General features: G+C 55.5%; 2 protein-coding genes across 13 annotated transcripts in view; one reads left to right on the top strand and one right to left on the bottom strand.

The window, feature by feature from the left end:
- SYTL3 (synaptotagmin like 3) overlaps positions 1-7,933 on the top strand; it is a 74,256-nt gene extending 66,323 nt beyond the window's left edge. For all 12 annotated transcript variants that reach the window (XM_037520577.2, XM_037520579.2, XM_037520574.2 and 9 more), the window contains 5 exons: positions 1,167-1,337; positions 3,205-3,313; positions 4,258-4,360; positions 6,253-6,458; positions 7,384-7,933. In XM_037520577.2, the coding sequence (XP_037376474.1) occupies positions 1,167-1,337; positions 3,205-3,313; positions 4,258-4,360; positions 6,253-6,458; positions 7,384-7,493 (699 nt within the window). In that variant the 3' untranslated portion in view covers positions 7,494-7,933. The remainder of the gene's footprint in view (positions 1-1,166; positions 1,338-3,204; positions 3,314-4,257; positions 4,361-6,252; positions 6,459-7,383) is intronic.
- Positions 7,934-8,461: 528 nt separating this feature from the next.
- EZR (ezrin) overlaps positions 8,462-20,045 on the bottom strand; it is a 44,578-nt gene continuing 32,994 nt past the window's right edge. The window contains exons 7-13 of the mRNA XM_037520572.1: positions 17,585-17,681; positions 13,215-13,378; positions 12,375-12,505; positions 11,394-11,554; positions 10,995-11,087; positions 9,542-9,793; positions 8,462-9,435 (exon numbers count right to left, since the gene is read on the bottom strand). Of these exons, the coding sequence (XP_037376469.1) occupies positions 9,271-9,435; positions 9,542-9,793; positions 10,995-11,087; positions 11,394-11,554; positions 12,375-12,505; positions 13,215-13,378; positions 17,585-17,681 (1,063 nt within the window). The 3' untranslated portion in view covers positions 8,462-9,270. The remainder of the gene's footprint in view (positions 9,436-9,541; positions 9,794-10,994; positions 11,088-11,393; positions 11,555-12,374; positions 12,506-13,214; positions 13,379-17,584; positions 17,682-20,045) is intronic.

Genomic DNA, 20,045 nt, shown 5'->3' with positions numbered 1-20,045 from the left:
CACCCAGCCACCACAGGAGAAAGGGGCCGTGGCTCCAGACCCGGCCCTGACGGCATGAATCCCCCAGGGGAAGAAGAGGAGGGAGGCGGGTGTCTGGCCATGAGGACATCTGTGTGGGGGATGTCAGAGCGTCGGCAGAGCCCTGGACAGGTTCCACGGCGCTCACCCAGGGCAGGCTGCGGGCCTCCGTGTCCGGGAGGGAGGAGGGAAGAGGCAGTTCTCCGCTCATGCTGTATTCCCAGCTCTTCCATCCAGCAGAAAGGTGGGTGCAGGGTGGTTGAGAGGAGGGAACACAAATCCACCTGCTTCGAGTGGCCATGCAAGGCCAGCCCAGAAGCACACAGCCTCGTGCCCAGGGGAGTCGGGATTCAGACCCCAGAGAAGCTGGGGTGGGAGTAGCATGGGACAAAGCAATAGCAGCAAGAACTGGGGGTCCCCTTGGTCCCTGTGGATCCTGGTTGCCCTGCACTGGCTTTGGCTCCAAGGGGCGTCCCTTGCTGAGCCTCACCTGTAATGTTGGGAGGCAAGTGTCGTGAGCTGACCTCGTGGGAGGCTTGTGAAAGTTAAAACCCCTGACGTGGAGCGAGCATGTAAGAGCTTGTAACTTTTGCTCATTATTGAGAAAATCCAACTACGAAGCTCTCAGAGTGGAGGCGGGGCCCTGACTTGTCTCAGGAAGGGAGCCCGGGGCTGGGGGTGGGAGAGGAGGCTTTCTTACCCTCCTGTGTGTGTGGACAGCTTCTGGGGGCAGCACCCACCACGTGCCCACCACACACATGTCCATCAAGGCAAATGCCATTGCTAAAAATGTGTGCTTTGCAGTTTAAAAATCTTTCAGCCATTTGTCAACTCTGGCTGAGCACAGCTGGGCCAGATGCATTCAGACCCCAAGTGGGGACAGAGCTCAGCTGGATTTCCGAAGAGACCTGGGGGCACAAGGGTTTTCCTCTGTGTTTTGCTCCTGACAGTGGAAGGGGCTCAGCATGGCCAGCCTTTCCCAGGGCAGGGCACAGGGCACTGGCACTGGGGAGTGTGGACGTTCAGTGTTTATGGGGGGAGCCCCTGGTTCCAAGCAGCCTGGCCCACTGTGACCCCTGGTGGGCCTAGTTGCAGTCTGGGGGTGTGGCCCCGGGACCCCAGGCTGACCGCTTTCTCTACCCCCACAGTACCAGGTGGAGCCGGCCCAGCTGGCGGCCCGGCGCCTGCAGGTCTCTGTGTGGCACCTGGGCACGCTCGCCCGGAGGGTGTTTCTTGGAGAAGTGATCATTCCTCTGGACACGTGGGACTTCGAAGACAGCCAGACCCGGTCTTTCTGCTGGTATCCGCTCCGGGCCAAGGTGATGTTGGTTTCAGACTGAGTGACCCCAACTCCATCATGAGTGCTGACCTCACTCTTCAAAGGGATGGAGGAAGAGACGCCTTCCAGGGAAGCCCTGGGTGCCTGAGGTTGTCCCTGGCCCACTGGGACATTTAAATAGGGCTGGCCTGGGGCAGAGGCTCTGTGGGCCCTCCTGGTGGGCTGGGCTGAGGGCCTTTCTCTTCTCCGGTTTGTTCAGCAGTCCTGGCCTCAGTGTACCTGGAGCCCATTCAGGATCAGGTCCAGCAGTGAGTCCTCCTGGGCTGCCCCTAGGGTCCTTCCCCCCACCCCCCATTCAAGGTCTTCCTCCCCTACCCTCCCAGTAGGCTGAGTCCACCTCAGACATGCAGGTATGACCTGTTGCTTCTCACCCCACCCCAGGCCTTCCCAAGCAATGACAGGGGAGGATGACCTGATGGCTATCCGGGGGAAGGTCGTGACCTCTGGGGATTTCATGTTCCTGCTCACTGGCCCCAGCCATCCCAGGGCACTGGAGGGGAGGAGCTGGCCTGCTCAGGAACTCATGGGCTGTGAAGCAGGGAGGCTGGAGAGAAAGGCTAGCTCGTCTTGGGATGCCCTCTTTGCACATTGCGTGTGAGATCCAAGCTGGGGAGGACTCACACGAGGAGCCCGGGCTCCATCCTCTCCTTCGCTCTCTCATGATGACAAGAGCCAGCCCTGCACACGAGTCCAGCGCCAGGCCAGCGCCATCGGGGGCCAAGTCCAGTGTGTGCCTCTCCCTGGTCAGGAGGCTCCACTTCACCAGGTCTCTGCTAGGACACATGTCTGGTTTCGGGGCCACTGCAGGCGCCACCACAGGTCATCTGTCTTGGTGCGGCGGGTCCCTCTCCCCCACCTTCCCTACGTCTTCTGAGCTGCGGTCTGGCTTGAGAAGCCTCTGGGAATATTCACTTGGAATGCTTGCACCTGTCCAAGTCTGCCCAGGACTTTGCTTAAACTCCACCTCCTCCATGAAGGCCTCTCTGATTGCTCCTGGCAGATGTGGTCTCCCTGGGGATTCTGTACTAGGGACACTCTATGTCCCCCTCAGGATCCCTTATTCAGGACAAGACAGGCCACCCCCAAGGCTGGTCATTCTTTGGCAGGCCGTGAGAAGCAGCAAGCACCAGGCTAAAGGGTGACCCTATAAGCCGGCTTATAGATCATGACCCCTGGTGCTCCCTCTGCAGGCCTGGGGGTTGGTGTGGGTTTCTAGAAGCTAAGGGTCGAGGCAACCTTATCTCATTTGCACCCAGGGACTAGCCTCCTGCCCCAAGAGACCAAGGAGTGTTGGCAGTGCTGAGGCCGCTGAGCCCCCAGGAGTCCCCCAGGAGGCTGTTCCTCCTCGCTGCTGGTGGGATTGAATGAGTCTAGATGCTTCCTGACACCCCCCTTGTCCCTTTGGTGAGATTGATTACAGGGTCGTCACTATCTGAGTCCCAGCTTCACTCACCGGTGACCCCAGCCCGGGGGCCTTCCTCTTGGGTGCCTGAGGCCGTCGCTGGCCCAGAAAGATGCCTCAGTCTTGGAATGGATGGAGGGTTTGGTTTTATTTACTTTCCCCAGCTCAGGTTGTGATGTGTCCAGGTCTTAGAACCGTCCTGTGGGAGGTGCAGGGCTTGGGCCTCCTTGGCCCGTGCTCACTGCCTCCGCTGGCAGGGAGGCCCGGTGGGAGGCTGGAGCCTGGGCTATTTCTCCTCCCCCCGGTGGGGCTGGGGAGGGCTGGAGTCGCTGCAAGTGGAATGGAGGTCTTTGGAGCCGTGCGCGGTCTTGCGGAGGCTTTGCGGGCTGAGGGATGAGGGGTGTGTGTGGAGGGTTCTGTTCCTGAGTTCAACCTCCTCCCCCAGGCAGAGAAATGTGAAGACAGATTTTTTCCTGCCAGTAATGGAGAACTTGCAGTCAGGGCCAAACTGGTCATCCCGGAAGAGCCCAGGAAGTCCCAGGAGGCTCAAGAAGGTAGGTGGCTGCCAGCCCCCAGGCGTCTGTCAGTGCGTCAACTGTCCCCAAAAGCTTGGGGCAGCAGGTGGGCTGAGAGGCGGGGCGAGTGTTTCCTAGCATTTCCTCTCTGCTGCCCACTGGTGCCTCATGCTCCGGTACCTCAAAAGAGATGTGAGGCCCAGCCTGGAAACCATTCTCTCGAACCCACAACCTGGAAGGGAACCGGACACCCCAACAGGCCAGGTCTTTGATGCCCACTTTATGGGGCTCTTCAGACACTAGCCCAGAGGCCTCCCTCCCAGGGGGCCAGCTCAGATGATCTTCCTGGAGAAAACAGCCCCCTAGGACACCTCTTGAAGAACAGCCCCAGCTGCAGTTGGGAGTTTGACTTTTCAGGAAGCAAGAGCGCGTGTCCAGACCCCAGGGTCTGCAGGGCATTGAGTGGATGGCTCCTGCTCCTGGGCCAGTGGGCAACTGTCCTTCCAGACAGCCCACTAAGGACAGGTCCTTGAGGACCTGACAGGGAATTTAACCACCTTCAATAACCTAAGGAGATGGTAGGGGCAGGCGGGATCCGGAGCAGGGCGTCCGTGCAATTCTTCTGTGGAGCTTAGTGATTTCCTATTTGGTGCCTGAGCTCACCCCAAATGGTAGCGGTGCCTAGTACAGTTGCCTGTACTGGGATATGGTCATCCCAACCCCCCTGAACAGAGGCCTTGGGGCCCCACTTTCTCAAAGCCACCGCTACCGTTAGGTTACAGCTTCTGCCTCCTTCCTCTCCTTGGGTTTCCTGTTGCCTTTGCAGCTTCCATTTTCCTGGGGCCTCATGCTGGCCACGCTCCCCATTCTGCCAGCTCTCTGGGGTCCTGTCCTGATCAATCAGGACTTCTCTGTGAGGGGTGGGGGATGGCATTGCCTGCTAATGTTTGGAAGCAGATTCAAAAGCCAACTTTTCTCTCCAGGGACAGACCAGCCATCAGGGAATGGCCAGCTCTGCTTGGTCGTGCTGGGAGCCAAGAATTTACCTGTGCGGTCAGATGGCACCTTGAACTCATTTGTTAAGGGGTAGGTATTAGATTCAAATATGTGTCAATTATTTTTTTAAAGATTTATTTATGTACGCATACAAGAACTGGGGTACAGGCCAGAGATGGGGGCTGAGAGGATTCACCAGAGACAAAGTGGGGAACAGAGCAGGCAGATTGAGTGAAATACACTGCTGAGGGTGTTGTAGAGCAGCCCCGATACAAAACGGGGTGCCTGACTGTGGGTCCTCACCCGCGCGCTTAAAAGGACTTATGAATGCTCTACTGCAGGCACACGCGAAAGGCTCATAAAAGGTTTATTGACAAGGGAAGGGAAATGAGGAAATGTACAGCTCAGGGGGAAAAGTGGGAGACAAAGTTTTAAATGACTCCTACCCGATCCGCCGATCAGGAATCCCAAAATGGCGCTCTGAGAGCTGGCCGCGAGCCAGGAGCCGTGAAGCCAGGAGGCGAGTGACAGCGAGCCCCCCAAGGTCCACGTGTTTGGTTTTTATACCCAACCTGGCTGCCCAACTCCACCCTCAGGTCCCAGCCACCCTCCGTTTGGTGGTGACGGGATTTGTCTTTCCCAATGTCCTGATGGCTTTGGTCTGGAGTGGGGGTGGGGTCCACAAAGCCTGTATGGGGCTAGCTCAGGACATCATTTCCCCCTAACAAGGGGAGCAGCGAGCGAGACAGGAAGGGCCTGCTGCGCCATGTGGGTCAGCTCCTTGGCTGGCCAGGGGATCGAACTCGTGCTACAGTAGCAGTGGACAGCTTCATAGTGCTGAGACTTACCCCTTGCGCCACCAGGGAGGCCCCCTGTGCCAATTGTTGATGTGCTATCAGCCTGGTCCCTGTAAGGGCCACTCAAGCAGTGTCTTAGACTCACCTCATTTTAGCTTTGTGATGAAAATCCAACATGGCACATGGTAGACTTCCAGGGTTTGGATGCTTTGAGGCTAGATTTGGAATTCTGCCTTTTAACCTGGAGCCCAGAGCTTACTTGTCCTTGTTACCTGGATAAATCAGCATTTACTGACTGACGTGGAGCATAGAAAAAAGTAGCGTATTTAGTAAATATTTCCCTAGCTTACCATTTCTTCCTGAGTTAATATTAGGTCACACTCTGCATTTCATTTTTATTCACGAGGGGTGTTGGTGTCCCCAAAGTAAAGCAAACATGAGTTATGATACTGAACTGCTTGATCCCGTGAAGTGAGAACACAATGGCCACCCACCCTGTGGAGACAGGACCAATGGGTCCTCACCTGCACCTGGGCAAGTGACTGGCTTTTTAAATTTCTTTTCCTGGGTTACATTGAGGTGACCCATGTGCTTGGAGCCCTGGTCCCTGCTGTTGCCTGGGGGAAGGGTACCGAGAAGCAGGGATCCCAAGACACCCTAATTTTCTACATAGTGGAGCATCCTAGCGAGAGCTGACACAGCCAGTCTCGTGATTCCCATTCTCATTGTTTCAAAAATTTTTTTAAAGATTTATGCATACAAGAGCTGGGGTACAGGCCAGGTGTGGGGGGTGTGTGTGTGTTGTGTGTGTGTGTGTGTGTGTGTGAGAGAGAGAGAGAGAGAGAGCGAGAGAGAGAGAGAGTATTCACCAGAGACAGAGTAGGAAACAGAACAGGTGGATTGACTAAAATACACTGCTGAGGGGAGCAGCAGGCGAGACAGGAGAGGTCTGCTGCACCATGTGGGCAGCTCCCTGGCCGGGGATGGAACTCATGCCTCAGAGGCTGCTAATAGCTTCATTGTGCTGTGCTTAACCTCTTGCGCCACCAGGGAGGCCCTGTTTCAAATTTTTATTTTTTAATGATTTAGTCCTTTGCACTTATCATTCCACTGGTGAGTAAGCACCCAGGGGAAGGTGGGGTGCAGATGCAGCACCCCAAGTTTTGCCTGGCTTCCCTTCTGCAGCTGTCTCACCCTGCCCGACCAGCAAAAGCTGAGGCTGAAGTCCCCGGTGCTGAAGAGGCAGGGCTGCCCGCAGTGGAAGCACTCCTTCGTGTTCAGAGGCGTGAGCACCGCGCAGCTGCGCCAGGCCAGCCTGGAGCTGACCGTCTGGGACCAGGCCGTCTTCGGGCTGAGCGACCGCCTGCTGGGAGGAGCCAGGCTGGGTTCCAGTAAGTCTGCGTGATGTTGGCTGGGCCCAGGAGGTGGGCGTGACCTTGTGACTGTCTTGCGGGGATGCTGTGGTGGGAAAGCGATCCCAGATCCCAGGGTGGCAGGTGACTTAACTGGCTGTGAAATTGCCTGACCTGCCCCAAGTGAGGATCACAAGTCGGCTCAGAGCCTCCCCACGGCAGAGCGCTAATACAGCCAAGCATTTCAGCCATTTAAATCAGATTTAGATCCGCGAGAGAAACAAAAGTTATAGGCCTCAAAAGGATGTGGGCACAGTATTTGCTTTTGTTTCTGGCTTCAATCACAGGATTATTTTCTGAAAGGAAAATATCTTCTTAACCCAAACAAATGCCAATTCAGAAAGCTTTTCATTAACGGGGGCTCACGGGTGATGTTTTTAGGGTTGCTTGATGGTCGTGTGGCTGGTATCTTGCGGGGTGACTGTGGCCCTGTCTGCTGGTCACCAGCTGTGTCCCCCAAATGCTGTGACAACCAAAACACCCCCATGCCTCTCTGAGCCTCCCACCAAGGCCCCTACAGTTCACAGGACTCGAGAATCTCGTGGATTTTTAAAGGTCCCTCTCCTAAGGATCCCCTCTCCATGGTCACCCCGACACCCCAGGTGGAGACACCCCCACCTGTCCAACTATTGTAACGTGTGGACTGTTGACTCCCCTTTTGGAAGGCCCAGCTCCCCCAAAGCTGGCCTCTCCTTGATTTCAAACTGGGGACAATGGGGCTGAGCTGCCCCGCCCATCCCAAGCAGGGTCTGGTCGGTCGGGGCTTCCCTCTCATCCTCACATGGCCTCGGGCTGGGGTGAAAGATGCTTTGTCTCTGCTGCTGATGTCCATTTTGTAAAGTGAAGAAAAGGGGTGGTAAAGTGGTCCCCAGCTCTCTCACAAATGTGTCATTTTACCCGCCAGAGGAGGACCCAGCTGGCAGCACCGACTCCTGCTCACAGGCAAAGCTTCAGTGGCAGAAAGTTCTTTCCAGCCCCAATTTATGGACAGACATGACGCTCGTCTTGCAATGAGGCCGCTCCAGCATGAGGGAGCTCAGTCCTGCTTGCGGGAAGAGCAGCTGGGAAGCATATGCCCTGCACCCCAGCACGCCCTGAGCTGGGCCGGCCCGCCCTGCTCCGGCTCTCTGGCAGGTAATGAGGGCTGCCTGCATGGCCCCGGGGCCACCCCAGAATCCTGCTGCTGAGTGAGGTGCTGGCCACCTCTGGACATGTGCCCTCCTCAAGCAAGTTCCCTTGGATGCTTTGCTCAGAACATAGGCATGCCGTTAAGCAATGCATGACTTTAAAGTTCAACAGACCAGTTGTTGGGTTCCAGAAGTAAGTCTCACCGTGGTCGTGCAGATGTGGGAACTGGCCAGACTTCAATAAATGCTCAAGTTACCTGTCTCCCGGCTGGTCGCATAGTGGACATTAGGGCCCAGGTTTGTGTGTTTCAAAGAGAAAAAGGGAGCCCGGTGTATGGGGTGCTGGGAATCTGCCTACTTTGGAGTGGGAAGTTCTCAGGCCCACCCCAGGACACCTGGTCCTGCAAAGCGTCAGCGAGGCCAGGGACCACGTCCCTCCTCAACGTGCAGCAGACACCCTGTCTCTCGCCTCGGAGGACTTTATTTCAGGCCTGTGAGGTGGGGTCCACCCGTAGAGAGTGGCTTAACCCAAAGGAAGAAGAGACGGGTGAACAGAGCTGGCATTCGGGCTAACATCTGAACAGCTTTTAGGGGTGTGGGTGAGTGGAAATAGGTCAGCACAAGCTCTTCTTGTGGGAGCAGAGGCAAGACCAGGCAGGACGAGCTCCCCCCTCTCCCCTCCCCCACCCCCGTGGCCCGAATCTGAGTTAGCAGCGTGTTTTCAGAAAGCTCTGCGAGAAAAGCTGTGTGAGCAAAGAGCACCCACAAAAGCCCCTGGCGGATGGGATGAGAGCGGCCCATTAGCCCCACCACCACCCTCATGTCCCATCACGTCAAGTGCCACAGTTACATGGTTTTAATGTGTAATTCTTTATTATTCTGTAAAAGGTAGCAAAATATACAGAACAAAACTTTCCCTTTTTTAAACTAATGTTATAAACCTATATTGTCGCTTACATATAAATACTATACGCCGGTAGCTGATCATGAATTAGGTGTGTAAGTCCAACAGAGTAACCATCTAGCAGGAAAGCAGAGACAAAACAAGGAAAGTTTGCCCAGGAGAGGCGTGGCAGCCTGTATGATTTCACCACAGTGATCCCTTCACAGCGGGATTTGTCCTCCCGGCTGAAGGACCGAAGGAAGGAAATCCCTGGGGGCACAAGCATGGGAGTGCGGGCCAGACCCAGTTTCCAAAACAAGTTTCAACCCTCCCAAAACATAAATATACAAGGATGGAGCCCCTGCAGAAATCAGGAATTAATCAATCATGTGGGCCTAATTTCAAACACAAAAAAAAGTATGGCACAGAATATAAGCAACGCTGCCGTGTTCGTTCATTATACCCAACCCCCATCGCAGGCATCGTCCCCTACACGCAGGTATAAAGTGTGTTTGATTCAAACTTTACAGGCATCTCTCCTTAATTCAATCAGTCCTGCTCGAAGCATAAAACAAGAAGTGATTCCATAATAATAAAAATCAGGCCTATTTGGCACTATGATACAATTGGGAAAGATAAACCAGGGAGCTCCCATGGGGCCCCAGCCCCCAAGTCCCCACGGGGACAACTACTACCTACCAGGAGGTGGGGCCTACCAGAGAACTACAAACACAAGGTCGGCGTCTGCGGGATGTGCAGCGCCAGGTGGGCCCCTGCGGCCTCACATGGCCTCGAACTCGTCAATGCGCTGCTTGGTGTTGCCTTGCCGGATCTGCCGCAGGGTCTTGTACTTGTCCCGGCCTTGCCGCATGTTCTCGTTGTGGATGATGTCGTTTTGGGTCCTCTTGTTCTCGTATCGGGCCTGGGACAGCTCATCAGTCAGGGTCTGCAACACAGGACACACGGGTCAACAGGACCTTGCACCCCACCCCCTGGGCACAGGCCCCCACCCCAGTCCGGTCTGGAGGGCACCGCGGGCCGCGTCTGCTCACCCTTAGCTGCTGCTGCACAAGCTTGTTCTTCTCCGCCTCAGTGATGCGCTTCTCCTCGTGGCGGTCGTCCAGGATGCCCTCGCTGGACAGCTCGGCGCTGTAGCCTGCGGATTCCGTGCCCCCCTCTTGTGGGTCCTCCTGCACAAGGTAGTTGACTGGCTCGTACATGGGGGGTGGTGGGGGCGGGGGCGCCGTCATCACCAGGTGCAGCTCCTCCTTGGTCTTCACCAGGTCATCCTGGGCTTCTTTGGCCTTTGAAAGCAGATGAACACAGGTGAGAACTCACAGAAGCCTCCTGTGTGGTTATTTTCTTAACAATCACCCTGCCTCCTGGGGACTGGGCACCCTGAATAGAGGAGGTGGGCCAGGGTGGCCACCAAAGTGTCCGGCAGGGTTGGCAGCCCCTCCCAGGCCTGGGCCTCCTATCTCGTGAACTAGGGCAACCACGTCCATAGCACAAGGACTGGCGTTTTTCAGGTACAGTTAACTTCTTTCATCTGTCTGTAATTCTAGTCTATGTTCATTGTATGTTGTTGAAAAACGAAGAGAAAATTCCTCAAGCCACTAGAAGGTTGTGTGGTTTTCCTCATCCCCACTGGCCCGATGGCACCGAATTCAAGTACTTCCTTACCCATCCCCTCAAACCTTCCAGCAACTTCTCCCAGGCACACACACTCAACCCTGCCCACCTCTTGGCCACCCCAGCCTGGCTTATACCTGTGCTGCTACCAGCTTCTCATTACGGGGAGCACTTTCTCCAAAAACCCTTAGGACCCAAGTCTGTGGGCAAGTTGGGATGGTGGGGGGAAGGCAGGGAAGAGCAGAAGGGGCAGGCACGGGTGTCTCTAGGAGGAGCCACCAGATGGGGTGAGGGCCAGGGATGGAGGTGCAGGCTGAGCAGCCCAGCCCCACGCCACCCTGTGGCAGTGAAGGTGCACAGAGTCGCAGCTATCATTGCTGCTGCTCGTTAAACCTCTCCGGGGGGTCCTCTTACAAGTTGGATATCACTTCCAACCTGCAAGGAGGAAACAGAGGCCCAGAGACAGAGGCCCCTCGCTCCAGTCACACAGCAAATGAACAGCACAGCCTCCATTCCGGCCCTGGTCGGGAAACCTCCAGGGTCTGGGTCCTTCCTCGGTGCCACGCTGGGCACAGCGGGGAGGAGGCACCACAGCGGCTGCTGAGGGCGCCCGCACAATCGGATTTAAAGCCAGTTCCTGACGGGGGGCTGCTGCTGGGCTGAGCTGCTCAGGGTGGCCAGAGCAAGTCAGTGGAAGTGAACAGGAGGCTCATTGTCCACCCCCCCCACCCCGACCCCCACTAATCCCAAGCATGGGGACGAGCCTGCTCCTATGTGGGTTTCTGCTTGAGCACAACTGGTCTCGGCAGAGGACTGAGGCCCCAGGGCTTGACCCGCCAGGCTGCCTGCTCTGGCCATGGGGCCTGTACTCACCCGGTGCTGCCACTCCTCCACTTCGTCCTCCTTGCGCCTCCGCGCCTCCTCCAGGAGGGCGATCTTGGCGGTGTACTCTGCGAGCTCCGCGGCCTGGGCACGGAGAACAAAGCCCACGTCATTTCTGGAATCCTCCCATAGGGTTCATCTGTGACTGAACAGTCACGTTTTGCCAAGTGGCCCTTCCCTGCCTCCCACCAGCAGTGTCCACCGGCCCAGGGGATCTGAGACCCAGCCGGACCTCCACATCCCCCGCCCTGACCCACAGAGGCCCCTGCTTCCGCTCCAGGCAGATCACTTTATACAGCCCAGATACAATTGTTATAAGGCAGGTGTCACTTTTTTGATTCCCAGAGGGACCTCTCTATAATTCAGCATCATGACACTCAGGCCTCCTACCAGCTGCTCGTGGCTCTTTATCTGATCCACCGTCTGCTGCTCCAGCTCCTCCTTGGCGCGCAGCGCGGCCATGCGGTCAGCCTCCAGGCGCTCGGCCTCCTCCTGGGCCCGCTTCCTCTCCTCCTCCAGCTGCAGGGCCCTCTGAATCTGGTCCGAGAGCTCTGCGAAGAACACAGAATCGATCTACTCCAAGGCTCTGGCCAGGGACCTTGCAGTCCTGCCCTACTGGGTGCGTGGGGTGGGATGAAGGGGGAATCACCCCAATAGCTCTAAAGCCCTGGACCAAGCCATGGGCCGAGGGCCCCACCTGTTGTGGCAGTGCCTGCAGGGAGGTCAGAAGCGCTCACCGCCAGGAGCCGCCAGGGCGGCCCTGCCGGCGGGGCTCATGCACCTCATCGTCCCATGGTTCAACGAGGACTCGACTCTGAGGTGCGGGAGCCACACACGCTAAGGAGAAGCTATATTTTGAATCAGGACCTTTCCTAGGCTGAGGGAGCTGTGGACACGGCTCTCCTGGCACTGCCCGGCAAGCCCCATGTCCAGGGAACAGGTGGCAGCAGCCGTATTGCTGGCATTTTTTGGATGACCCGCACTGCCCCCCCCCACCCGGGTCAGTGTATAGGGTGGGGGGGCTCATGGCTTGCTTGCCAATGGTGTGAGCTCAGGCAAATCCTCCTGCCTGCTAACCTTAACATCCTCCCCTGGAAAGTGGGGAGACCTCAGCACCCACCTCATGGGACTAGAGGGAAAGTGAGAAGGCAGTGTGCAGAGAGCACTAGCACAAGCAGCACGCTGGGAATAAAGTGTGGCCACTTTCCGTGCGGTGTAGACACGATGGTTGCATTGCTCTCCTGGGGTTCTGTGTGAGCCGGGACATGTGCTCTTGGAGGTTGGGTGTCTGGATCCCTCTCTGTGGACTTAGATGTCCAGACACCCCAAAACCCAGCAGCGACGCACGCCTGCCACGAGGCTGCCGCCCACCTTTCTCTGCCTTCTTGGTTTTCTGCTCATAGTCCTGCAGCCTGAGCATCAGCTCCTCCTTCTCACGCAGCATCTGCTCCTTCTCCTTCTCCACAGTCTCCCTCCGCTTCTTCTCGGACTCCAGCTGCTGCCTGTGGGGGGGGAGGGGAGTGTGAGCACTGCGTGGGGGTTTCTGGCTGCGACGCGAGTGCCTGACCTGGCCTCTGTGGCCGGGCATCCCTGCAGAGGGTGTCCCGGTGCACGCTGCCAGCCATGGACCTTTGTTTTTGGGGCTGGCTCGCTGAGAAAACTGGTCATTCGGGCCACGTGTGTCTCTTCCCTTTTTCTCTCTCCCAGCACTTAAATCCCTGCTGAGGTTTTAAATTCCCTATAAGGGGTGAGCCCGCGAAACCCTAGCCCCACCCCCACTTGACCCCAGTGAAAGCAGGACCCCAGGCCTGTGCACTCTCTCCAGAGACCTCGCTGTGTGACCAGGAGTGCCTGGGAAATTCCAGGCCCTGTAAGTAATAAACCTTCTTTCCCGAAGGTCACTGCCAATCACCTTGCCCTGAACTACAGGGCGGTCCAACCACTACACCGATTACTAATATGCAGAGACAGCACCTTGCAGGTGGCACGGGCAGGCTCAGGCCTGGCAGCAAGTTGTGTCAACACACTTAACAGCCAGTCACCTCAGGGACCACTCAGCTATCCCAAGTGCCTCACCTGCCTCGTCCAGGGCCCAGGGTTGGAGCTGCAGGCAGAGATCACAGGCCGCGCCGGGGGTCTGGACTTGGTTTGCAGCAGAGCCCCGGTGCCCAACCGTCCTGCCCCAGGGCACACGCCCCTTCCCTCGCTCACCGTTCCATCTGTTTCTGGTGCTTCTCCTCCCGGGCCTGGGCCTTCATCTGCTGCACCTCGATGGTGTCGGGCTTCCTGCGGCGCATGTACAGGTCGTGGTTCCCCATGCACAGCTGCAGGATCCGCTTGTTGATGCGCAGGCGAGGGGCATAGAACACAAAGTCCTGTGGACAGAACAGGGGATGCTGACTCGGGCCCTTTCCTTGGTTTTCTTCTTCCAAAACTAATGAAGTTCTAGATACCATTTCAAAAGGACAAACACGGGGGCCAGATGGGTTCTGCTGACGATGGGGTCAGCGAGGTGCCAGAGCCAGGATGCTGGGCTGTGGGGCCTGCCCAAGGTCTGTCCTGTGCTGCTGACTCTGCAGGTCAACCTGTCTGTCCTCGCCGGCCCTGCAGCCGCTGCCTCATCCTTCCAGGACCACCCCAACTTCACCTTCCGAGCGCCCGTCTCCACTGCCTTGACCTTTCACCTCCCTCGGCTACTAGGCTACTAGCAGGAACACTGGGCCTTCAGTGCTGGTTTGTTAGCTGGGTCGAGACATCTTGGCCTGGCACACGGGAGGGCTCAGCTCTGGCCCGACCTCCCTTCGCTCACCTCACTGGCCTCCTCCATACCCAGGCACTGCCTCAAATAGCCCCTGCTCCTTGGAATGTCCAGTCCAGCCCCACAGGCCTGAGGACACTGACACTTGTCTGGGATGACGGAAGCTCATCCCGTGCCCTGCCTGCTCCCTGCACTACTCCTGTGGCCTGTACCTGACAGAAGGGTCAGCTGTGGTGCTGGCCCTCACCAACCGCTCCCCTGAGAGCAGGGCCATATTCGCTCATCTACTTCCAGGACCGACCGAAGCTGAGGATTCAGGGGCTCAGAGCATATCTGGGGGTGATTGACAGCCTGTGACCACAGGATGCATGCGGCACGGACACCCCTATACCCCCAAAGGCATGACAGGACAGTTGCTGCTGGGTGGGGTAGCTGCAGGAGCAAAGGAGATGAGGCTTGAAGGACTCAGGGCGGTGTGGCCCGCTGGTCACCAGCACTCATGGCTGCGAGCAGGGAGGCCTTCTCGTGAGAACCCCATGCTGCGTGTGTAGTAGTTTGGGTCACAGCAGCCAGGTCCCCAGCTTCCTGCTGTGCTGTGAATAATGTGGGTGACTCAGGGGAACTGCAGCTTGGAAATCCTCATTATTTAAAAATGCCTGTGTGCTTCCTTTTCCTTTTTTCCTTTCTTGTCTCAATCTTGATCATGAGGCCCTCGGCACCCAGATTCCATCACTGGGCCAGGAAAAGGGTGATTGCGATCAACAGTGCTAGTGACTTGGGCCACCCACAGGCCCGCGGGTGAGCACAACATGCCCAAAGAGGCCTACTTAGCGTCTCCATCTCTTCTCCTGCCCCAGAAAGCAGGGAGAGTGCCCTGTTGTCCGGAGCCCACGGGCTTCCAGGGTGGGGCCCTCCTTGGGGTTTCACACACTTGTGATTAAGTCATCGGGTTTCCCGGGGAGGCGTCTGCAGAGCTGGGAGCAGCAGGTATTTTTATTACCCACCTATCTCTTGTTACACAAGAGAAATCAATCCTGTGTTCTGGCCGTGACAGCCACACGGCTCAACTGGCTCCGAGGCATTGGCAGAAAAGCTCTGACCAGCACCAGCTCCTCCTTAGAAAAGTCCCTCTAAAAAAAAACTGAGGGACAGAGTTGCAGGAAGCATCTCCTCACAGAGCAAGGGCCAGAGATGGTGCTGAGAAGTGCAGGGACAATGCAGCTCGTGGGCCCCGGCTGATGGGGCCAGGCCGAGGGACTCCCCGGCTGCCTTGGTGTCAAGTTAGAAACAAAAACGGAAAACTAGTATTTACTTACTTAAAGATTTCTTATCCGAGCCGGCCATGCATGCCTCTAACACAACCCACAACCCCGCCGGCCTCTCCAGCGGCCGAGAACTAATGGCCCCGACGGAAGCCAGGGAGGAGGAGAGCGGGGCCGCATCCCCCAGTGCTCAGGAGATGGAGAAGCCAAGCAAAGAGCCGCTCACAGTCTGACGTGGGTTTTCATTTTTGCATAATCTCAAAACTTAAATACTAAGCCAGGTGACCGAGGGCCTTCTGCCTTTCCCACGAGGTCCTTCCCTGAAGGGGGTGGGAGGGACAGCTCGTCCCGGCCCCACACAGGGCACCTGGGCAGGCTCTGGACCTCCGTATGCCCGGGGGGCGTGGTCCAGCCAGTGTCCGGATGCAGCCTCAGACAACCACAGTCCCCCGGGCAGGGAGGAGAAATGGGCTTTTCGGGGCCGGTGCTGGGACACTGAGCAGGACTGGACATGGTCACCAGTGTGGTGGGGTACCCTGCACATGTCACCTGAGACACAGGACTCTGAGCTGCCAGGATGTGAGCTCCAGCTCTGGGGTTTCCTTCTCTATCTTCTCGGTGAAAGGTTAACCTGGGAAATTTTCCACTGGCCCAAGTACAAAGTCTGGGCCATGCGGCCTAGGAGGGAGGCGTGGAGGGTGCAAGGTGCACGCTCCTCACCGGCAACTCACGTCGTACCCCTCCCCACGGGGCTCCTCTGGGAGGTTTTCCCAGCCCAACTCATCTCCTCCTTACCCCCTTATCCTGATTTGTTATTTAATCACAGCTGCACTGTTAAACCCACTGCCAGCCAGTTTGTATTACTTGATTTACTTGTTTTTCTCCTTCTTTCCACTAGACTGCAGGCTTCGGCGGGCGGGCCGTCTGCTCATGCAGCGTGCAGCCTGCAGCCAGTGAGCGTCTGCCTCCTTGTTTTTCTCTATCCGGTGGCTTCACGCAGTACAAGCGTGATCACCTGATCCACGCAGAGGGCATCAGGGTTGTCTTTGCTTGGAAGTTTATGATCGGGAAATACTCTGCAGCTTTTCAAAAGCAACACTTGGGACAAAATTTTGAAAAAACACAACTTAATCCTTAAACAGGCTGCTCTAGGCCCCCTGCTTCTGTCAGCCAAATTTAAAACAAAGACAAAACAAAAATTGTTTGAAAAATTAGCCCCTTACTGACCAGGAGCATCTTGCTCTGCCAGTCACCCAGTCTCAGGGCTAATGGGGTCCCCGCAATGACCTGCGTCATGTATTGCAGATGGATTTAGGGTTTCCCAGCACCGCAGGGTCTGACTTAAATGTCAGTTCAACGTTAAATGACTACAACTACCCTTGGAGCAGCGGTCGGGAGCTTGCAAACAGCAGGAAGCATTTGCAGTAAAGAAAACACTTCCACAGGCCGTGTCTAGACCTCGGGTTTTCACACTGTGGGCCTCACTGCCCACCCAGGGAGGGGCAGCGGGACAGCGACGCCCACTCTGCAGCTTGGGGTCAGCCATGCCAAGCGTGGGCCCTGGGCTCCGAGGCCGGGACCACCATCTGCGTCTACCTCACTGAGCCTGACTCTGTAACTGAGACACAAATCCTTTCCAGGCTACTCCTTTGGTAAAATTCAGGCGAGGCTGGAAGGAAGAGAACAGAATTTCCCCAAGTGGCATTTTTTTAAAGAACCAGATTTCTGATTACAAAATCAAATCCTCAGTCACTCCACCACACATTACACTACGCATGTCTTAAATCTTCCATGCAAACAAAACTTACAATTTAAATTTAGCAGAAGAAACATAAAAACCAAAATCAACTGCTCCGAGGCACCAGATTTTGCAGCTAACAGACCCTATTCCTCCAGCTCCAGGAGGCGAGGGTCCTTGCAGCTGAGTGCTCCTGGGACCACGCCCGCCTCTCATCTTGCAACCGACCTTTCCCAGTCAGTGCTCATGTGAGGGTGCAGTGTGAAGACCCCGCGGGGCAGAGGGCAGGGAGAGGGAAGCCAGCAGGGACCAGCAGTGCTCAGGAGGCAAGTGTGACTTTTCTGAACAAGGTTGAATGTAATCACACCAAGGCTCATGGTGGTAGCCACCAGCAGTCATGCCCCAGCTGGGTGTGGGCGGGCACTGCACCCCTGCAACCTGACCAGAGGCAGTGGGTTTTCTACTTGAACATGAACATCTTCCAGAGCCCAGACACGCAGCATTTTGTGAAATGCTTACTACTGAGAAAAGCACAGTGACTCAGAGCTGCCCTTTTCTTTGTAAGAATGGAGAACACTGAAAACAGGAACAGCCAGCTTTTGACACCTGGACTCAACAGCTACCTCCCCATGGAGGTCAGTCACATGCCCCCAGGGCCCTTTGACCCTCAGCATAACCTGCTCAAAACTCTCCCAGCCCCCAGGTGCTTCTGAGTATCACTGGCTCCTGCTCACTCGGACGGGAAGTCTGACTGTCATCCCAGAAACCCACTCAGCCTTGAGAACGTCAGATGGCAGCCTGAGCCGAACCCGTATGAACTCACAGGTGCCTTCTTGTCGATGGGCTTAATGACGAACTTTTTGTCACTGAAAGAGATGTTTCTGATTTCACTCCACGGGAAGCCAATCTTTGGGGTCAACCTGGTGAAAAAACAAAGGTGGGAGATTAGGTGTGTGCTTCGTTGGCTCCAAGAGGTACAAGAGGTACGTGAATGCATTACATTAGCGGAACTTAACAAGTATAAAGCTGGGAAGCCAGGACGCCCAGTTCATCGTCAGCAACAGCTCCTAGAGTCCCGGGTTAAGCCAGGGGCGGCCCGCGGCTCAGGCTCTAGGCCCTTTAGATATGCTCCTGTTCACATCAGTCTTTCAATTTTAGGCCCCTCACTGTGGCTTTAATTATTGATATTACTAAGAATCCATAGTAATATCAATAATTAAACAACAAATGGAGAAGAGAAATTGTTTTCTTACAGAATACAAATAACACATGTGAAAGAAATAATTTTATAAAATTCATTTCTGGAATTATGGTGTGATAACTTTCATGCAAGACTCATCAATGGACATTAGAATTAAAAGGTGGAAAATAGGATAAGAAACAAGATATTTATATAGTTTCAAAGTATCTTCCTGAAATACACTTCTCAGTCATGAAAGGAAGGACAGTGGATTCACAGGGAGACACCTTGTGGCCGGGCCGCAGTGACAGGCATAGTAAGCGGCACCACCCCAGGAGAGGCCTGGGAGGCCCAGCAGCACCTGCGTGAGGCTCTGGCCCCAAATGCAAAACTTGAATCTATTTCAGAGAAAGCACCAGGCCAACAAGTTGAGGGCCTTCTTAAGGCAAGAAGTGGCAAGGTTGTGACATCATAAGACAGACTGTGGAAACGTCCCAGGTGGAAGGAGAGGGGCTGAGGGGGTTCACAGGGAGACATAGGTGTCTCCTGGCAGGTCCTGGGGCAGATGACTCACACGGCTACCTGGGCTACAGGTGTTACTTCCTGATTTCCAAACTTGCGCTATGGTTCTGTAAGCTGGGCGAAGGGCATGTGGGGATTCCTTCCACTACTTTTTGGAAACCTGATAAAGTCTAGAAATATTTCCAATTGGAAAAAACAGCTCAGGATTTAAGTTCAAAACACACTGACGACCGTAACACTGTTTTGCATCTCCCCACTTCCTTTCTCTACTGCCGTCTGCCAGGCACACTTACAGGAACCCCACCTCTCCTGGCCCATCGCAGGATGGGCTCTCTCCTCGGCCCATGTGAGTGGAGCTTCCAAGCTCCTCACTACAGGAGGTGGAGCTGGGGGTCTCGCCATGGCAAACTTCTATAAGAGACTACTGGACATGTCTGTGCTCAAGTTGGGGTTCCAAAACCAGAAAGGAGAGAACAGTCTGACACCTGTGATGGGCACAGGCACTAAAACAAAATCACACAATCAGCACAATCACCTCCATCCCAGGTGGACCGTCCCAGCACCCCGGGAAGCCACAGTTAACATATTCTGACAGCCTTGTCAGAGACAGCACGACCCTTCTCAGTGGCTTATTATAATGTGCCTGAAACATCATTTCTACAGCTAATCAAATGGAAATGTAAATCGAAACATCTCATTTACAACCCCAAGTAAGGAAAAGAACCCTGTTTCTTGATTTGGTCCCCAACTTGTCTGCAAAGCTTTTCAACATCCTCTCCCTTAAAGGGTTAACTGAATCGCTAGCTGGAGCCCTCCCACCAGCAGCTTCATAGGTGGGAGTGAGCCCTGGGAGGGGAGCCCTAGGAGGGGCAAATAGGCGTCTGTCTTAATTTTTTTATTATTATTAATGTCAGTCATTTACATGTGTATAACTTTGGGGTTACATCTTTCCTCCTCCCTTCAGCTTCACTCACTCCTCTCTCCCCTGTTCCTGCTGGTAACCAGCACATTTTCCACCAAGTCTAAGGTTTGTTTCTGCTGTGCTTTGCCAGCATACGTGCAGTTTTGTTACGTATACTCCACACGTGAAGAAAAAGAGCGCTTTTAAAGAACTACAGGGCTTGGGGGCAGGATCTTTCAGTTTTGTCCTGCTGGCTTCTGCTGTTTTGTTTTGGGTCTAAGGATGCCCAGCTGCCCTGAACTCTCCCAGTCCCCAAGCTACCAATGCCCACTTCCTCCCTGTCCATGTCCCCACCGCTCCTGATCTAAGGGTTTAAGACCAGAAAGAAAAGGACACTGGCTCTCAGTCCTCCCTGCCACCCGGTGGTTCCGCACACCATGAAAGCGACCCCTGCAGCCATTTCCCAAATGGAGAATATTTAATACCAAAAAGGATAAGCATTTTAGTAAAATGAGGGGGGGGGGTGTGTTTGCAGCCTCTTGCAGTCACTATGTCTCTCATCACCCAGCTCCCAGGGTGGGCATATGCTTTCTCACTCGAACAAGGCTCCAAGGACACCGGTCACCCAGGCGGGGGCAGGGGCAGTCCTGCGACGGGACCAGTGGTCTTGGCGCTCCTCAC

The sequence above is a fragment of the Talpa occidentalis genome, unplaced genomic scaffold (genome assembly GCF_014898055.3).
Source record: "Talpa occidentalis isolate TD23 unplaced genomic scaffold, MPIMG_talOcc4v2.1 talOcc4.2, whole genome shotgun sequence".
Lineage (NCBI taxonomy): Eukaryota > Metazoa > Chordata > Mammalia > Eulipotyphla > Talpidae > Talpa > Talpa occidentalis.
Note: the sequence above shows the minus strand (reverse complement) of the source record. Positions and strands in the feature narration are given on the sequence as shown.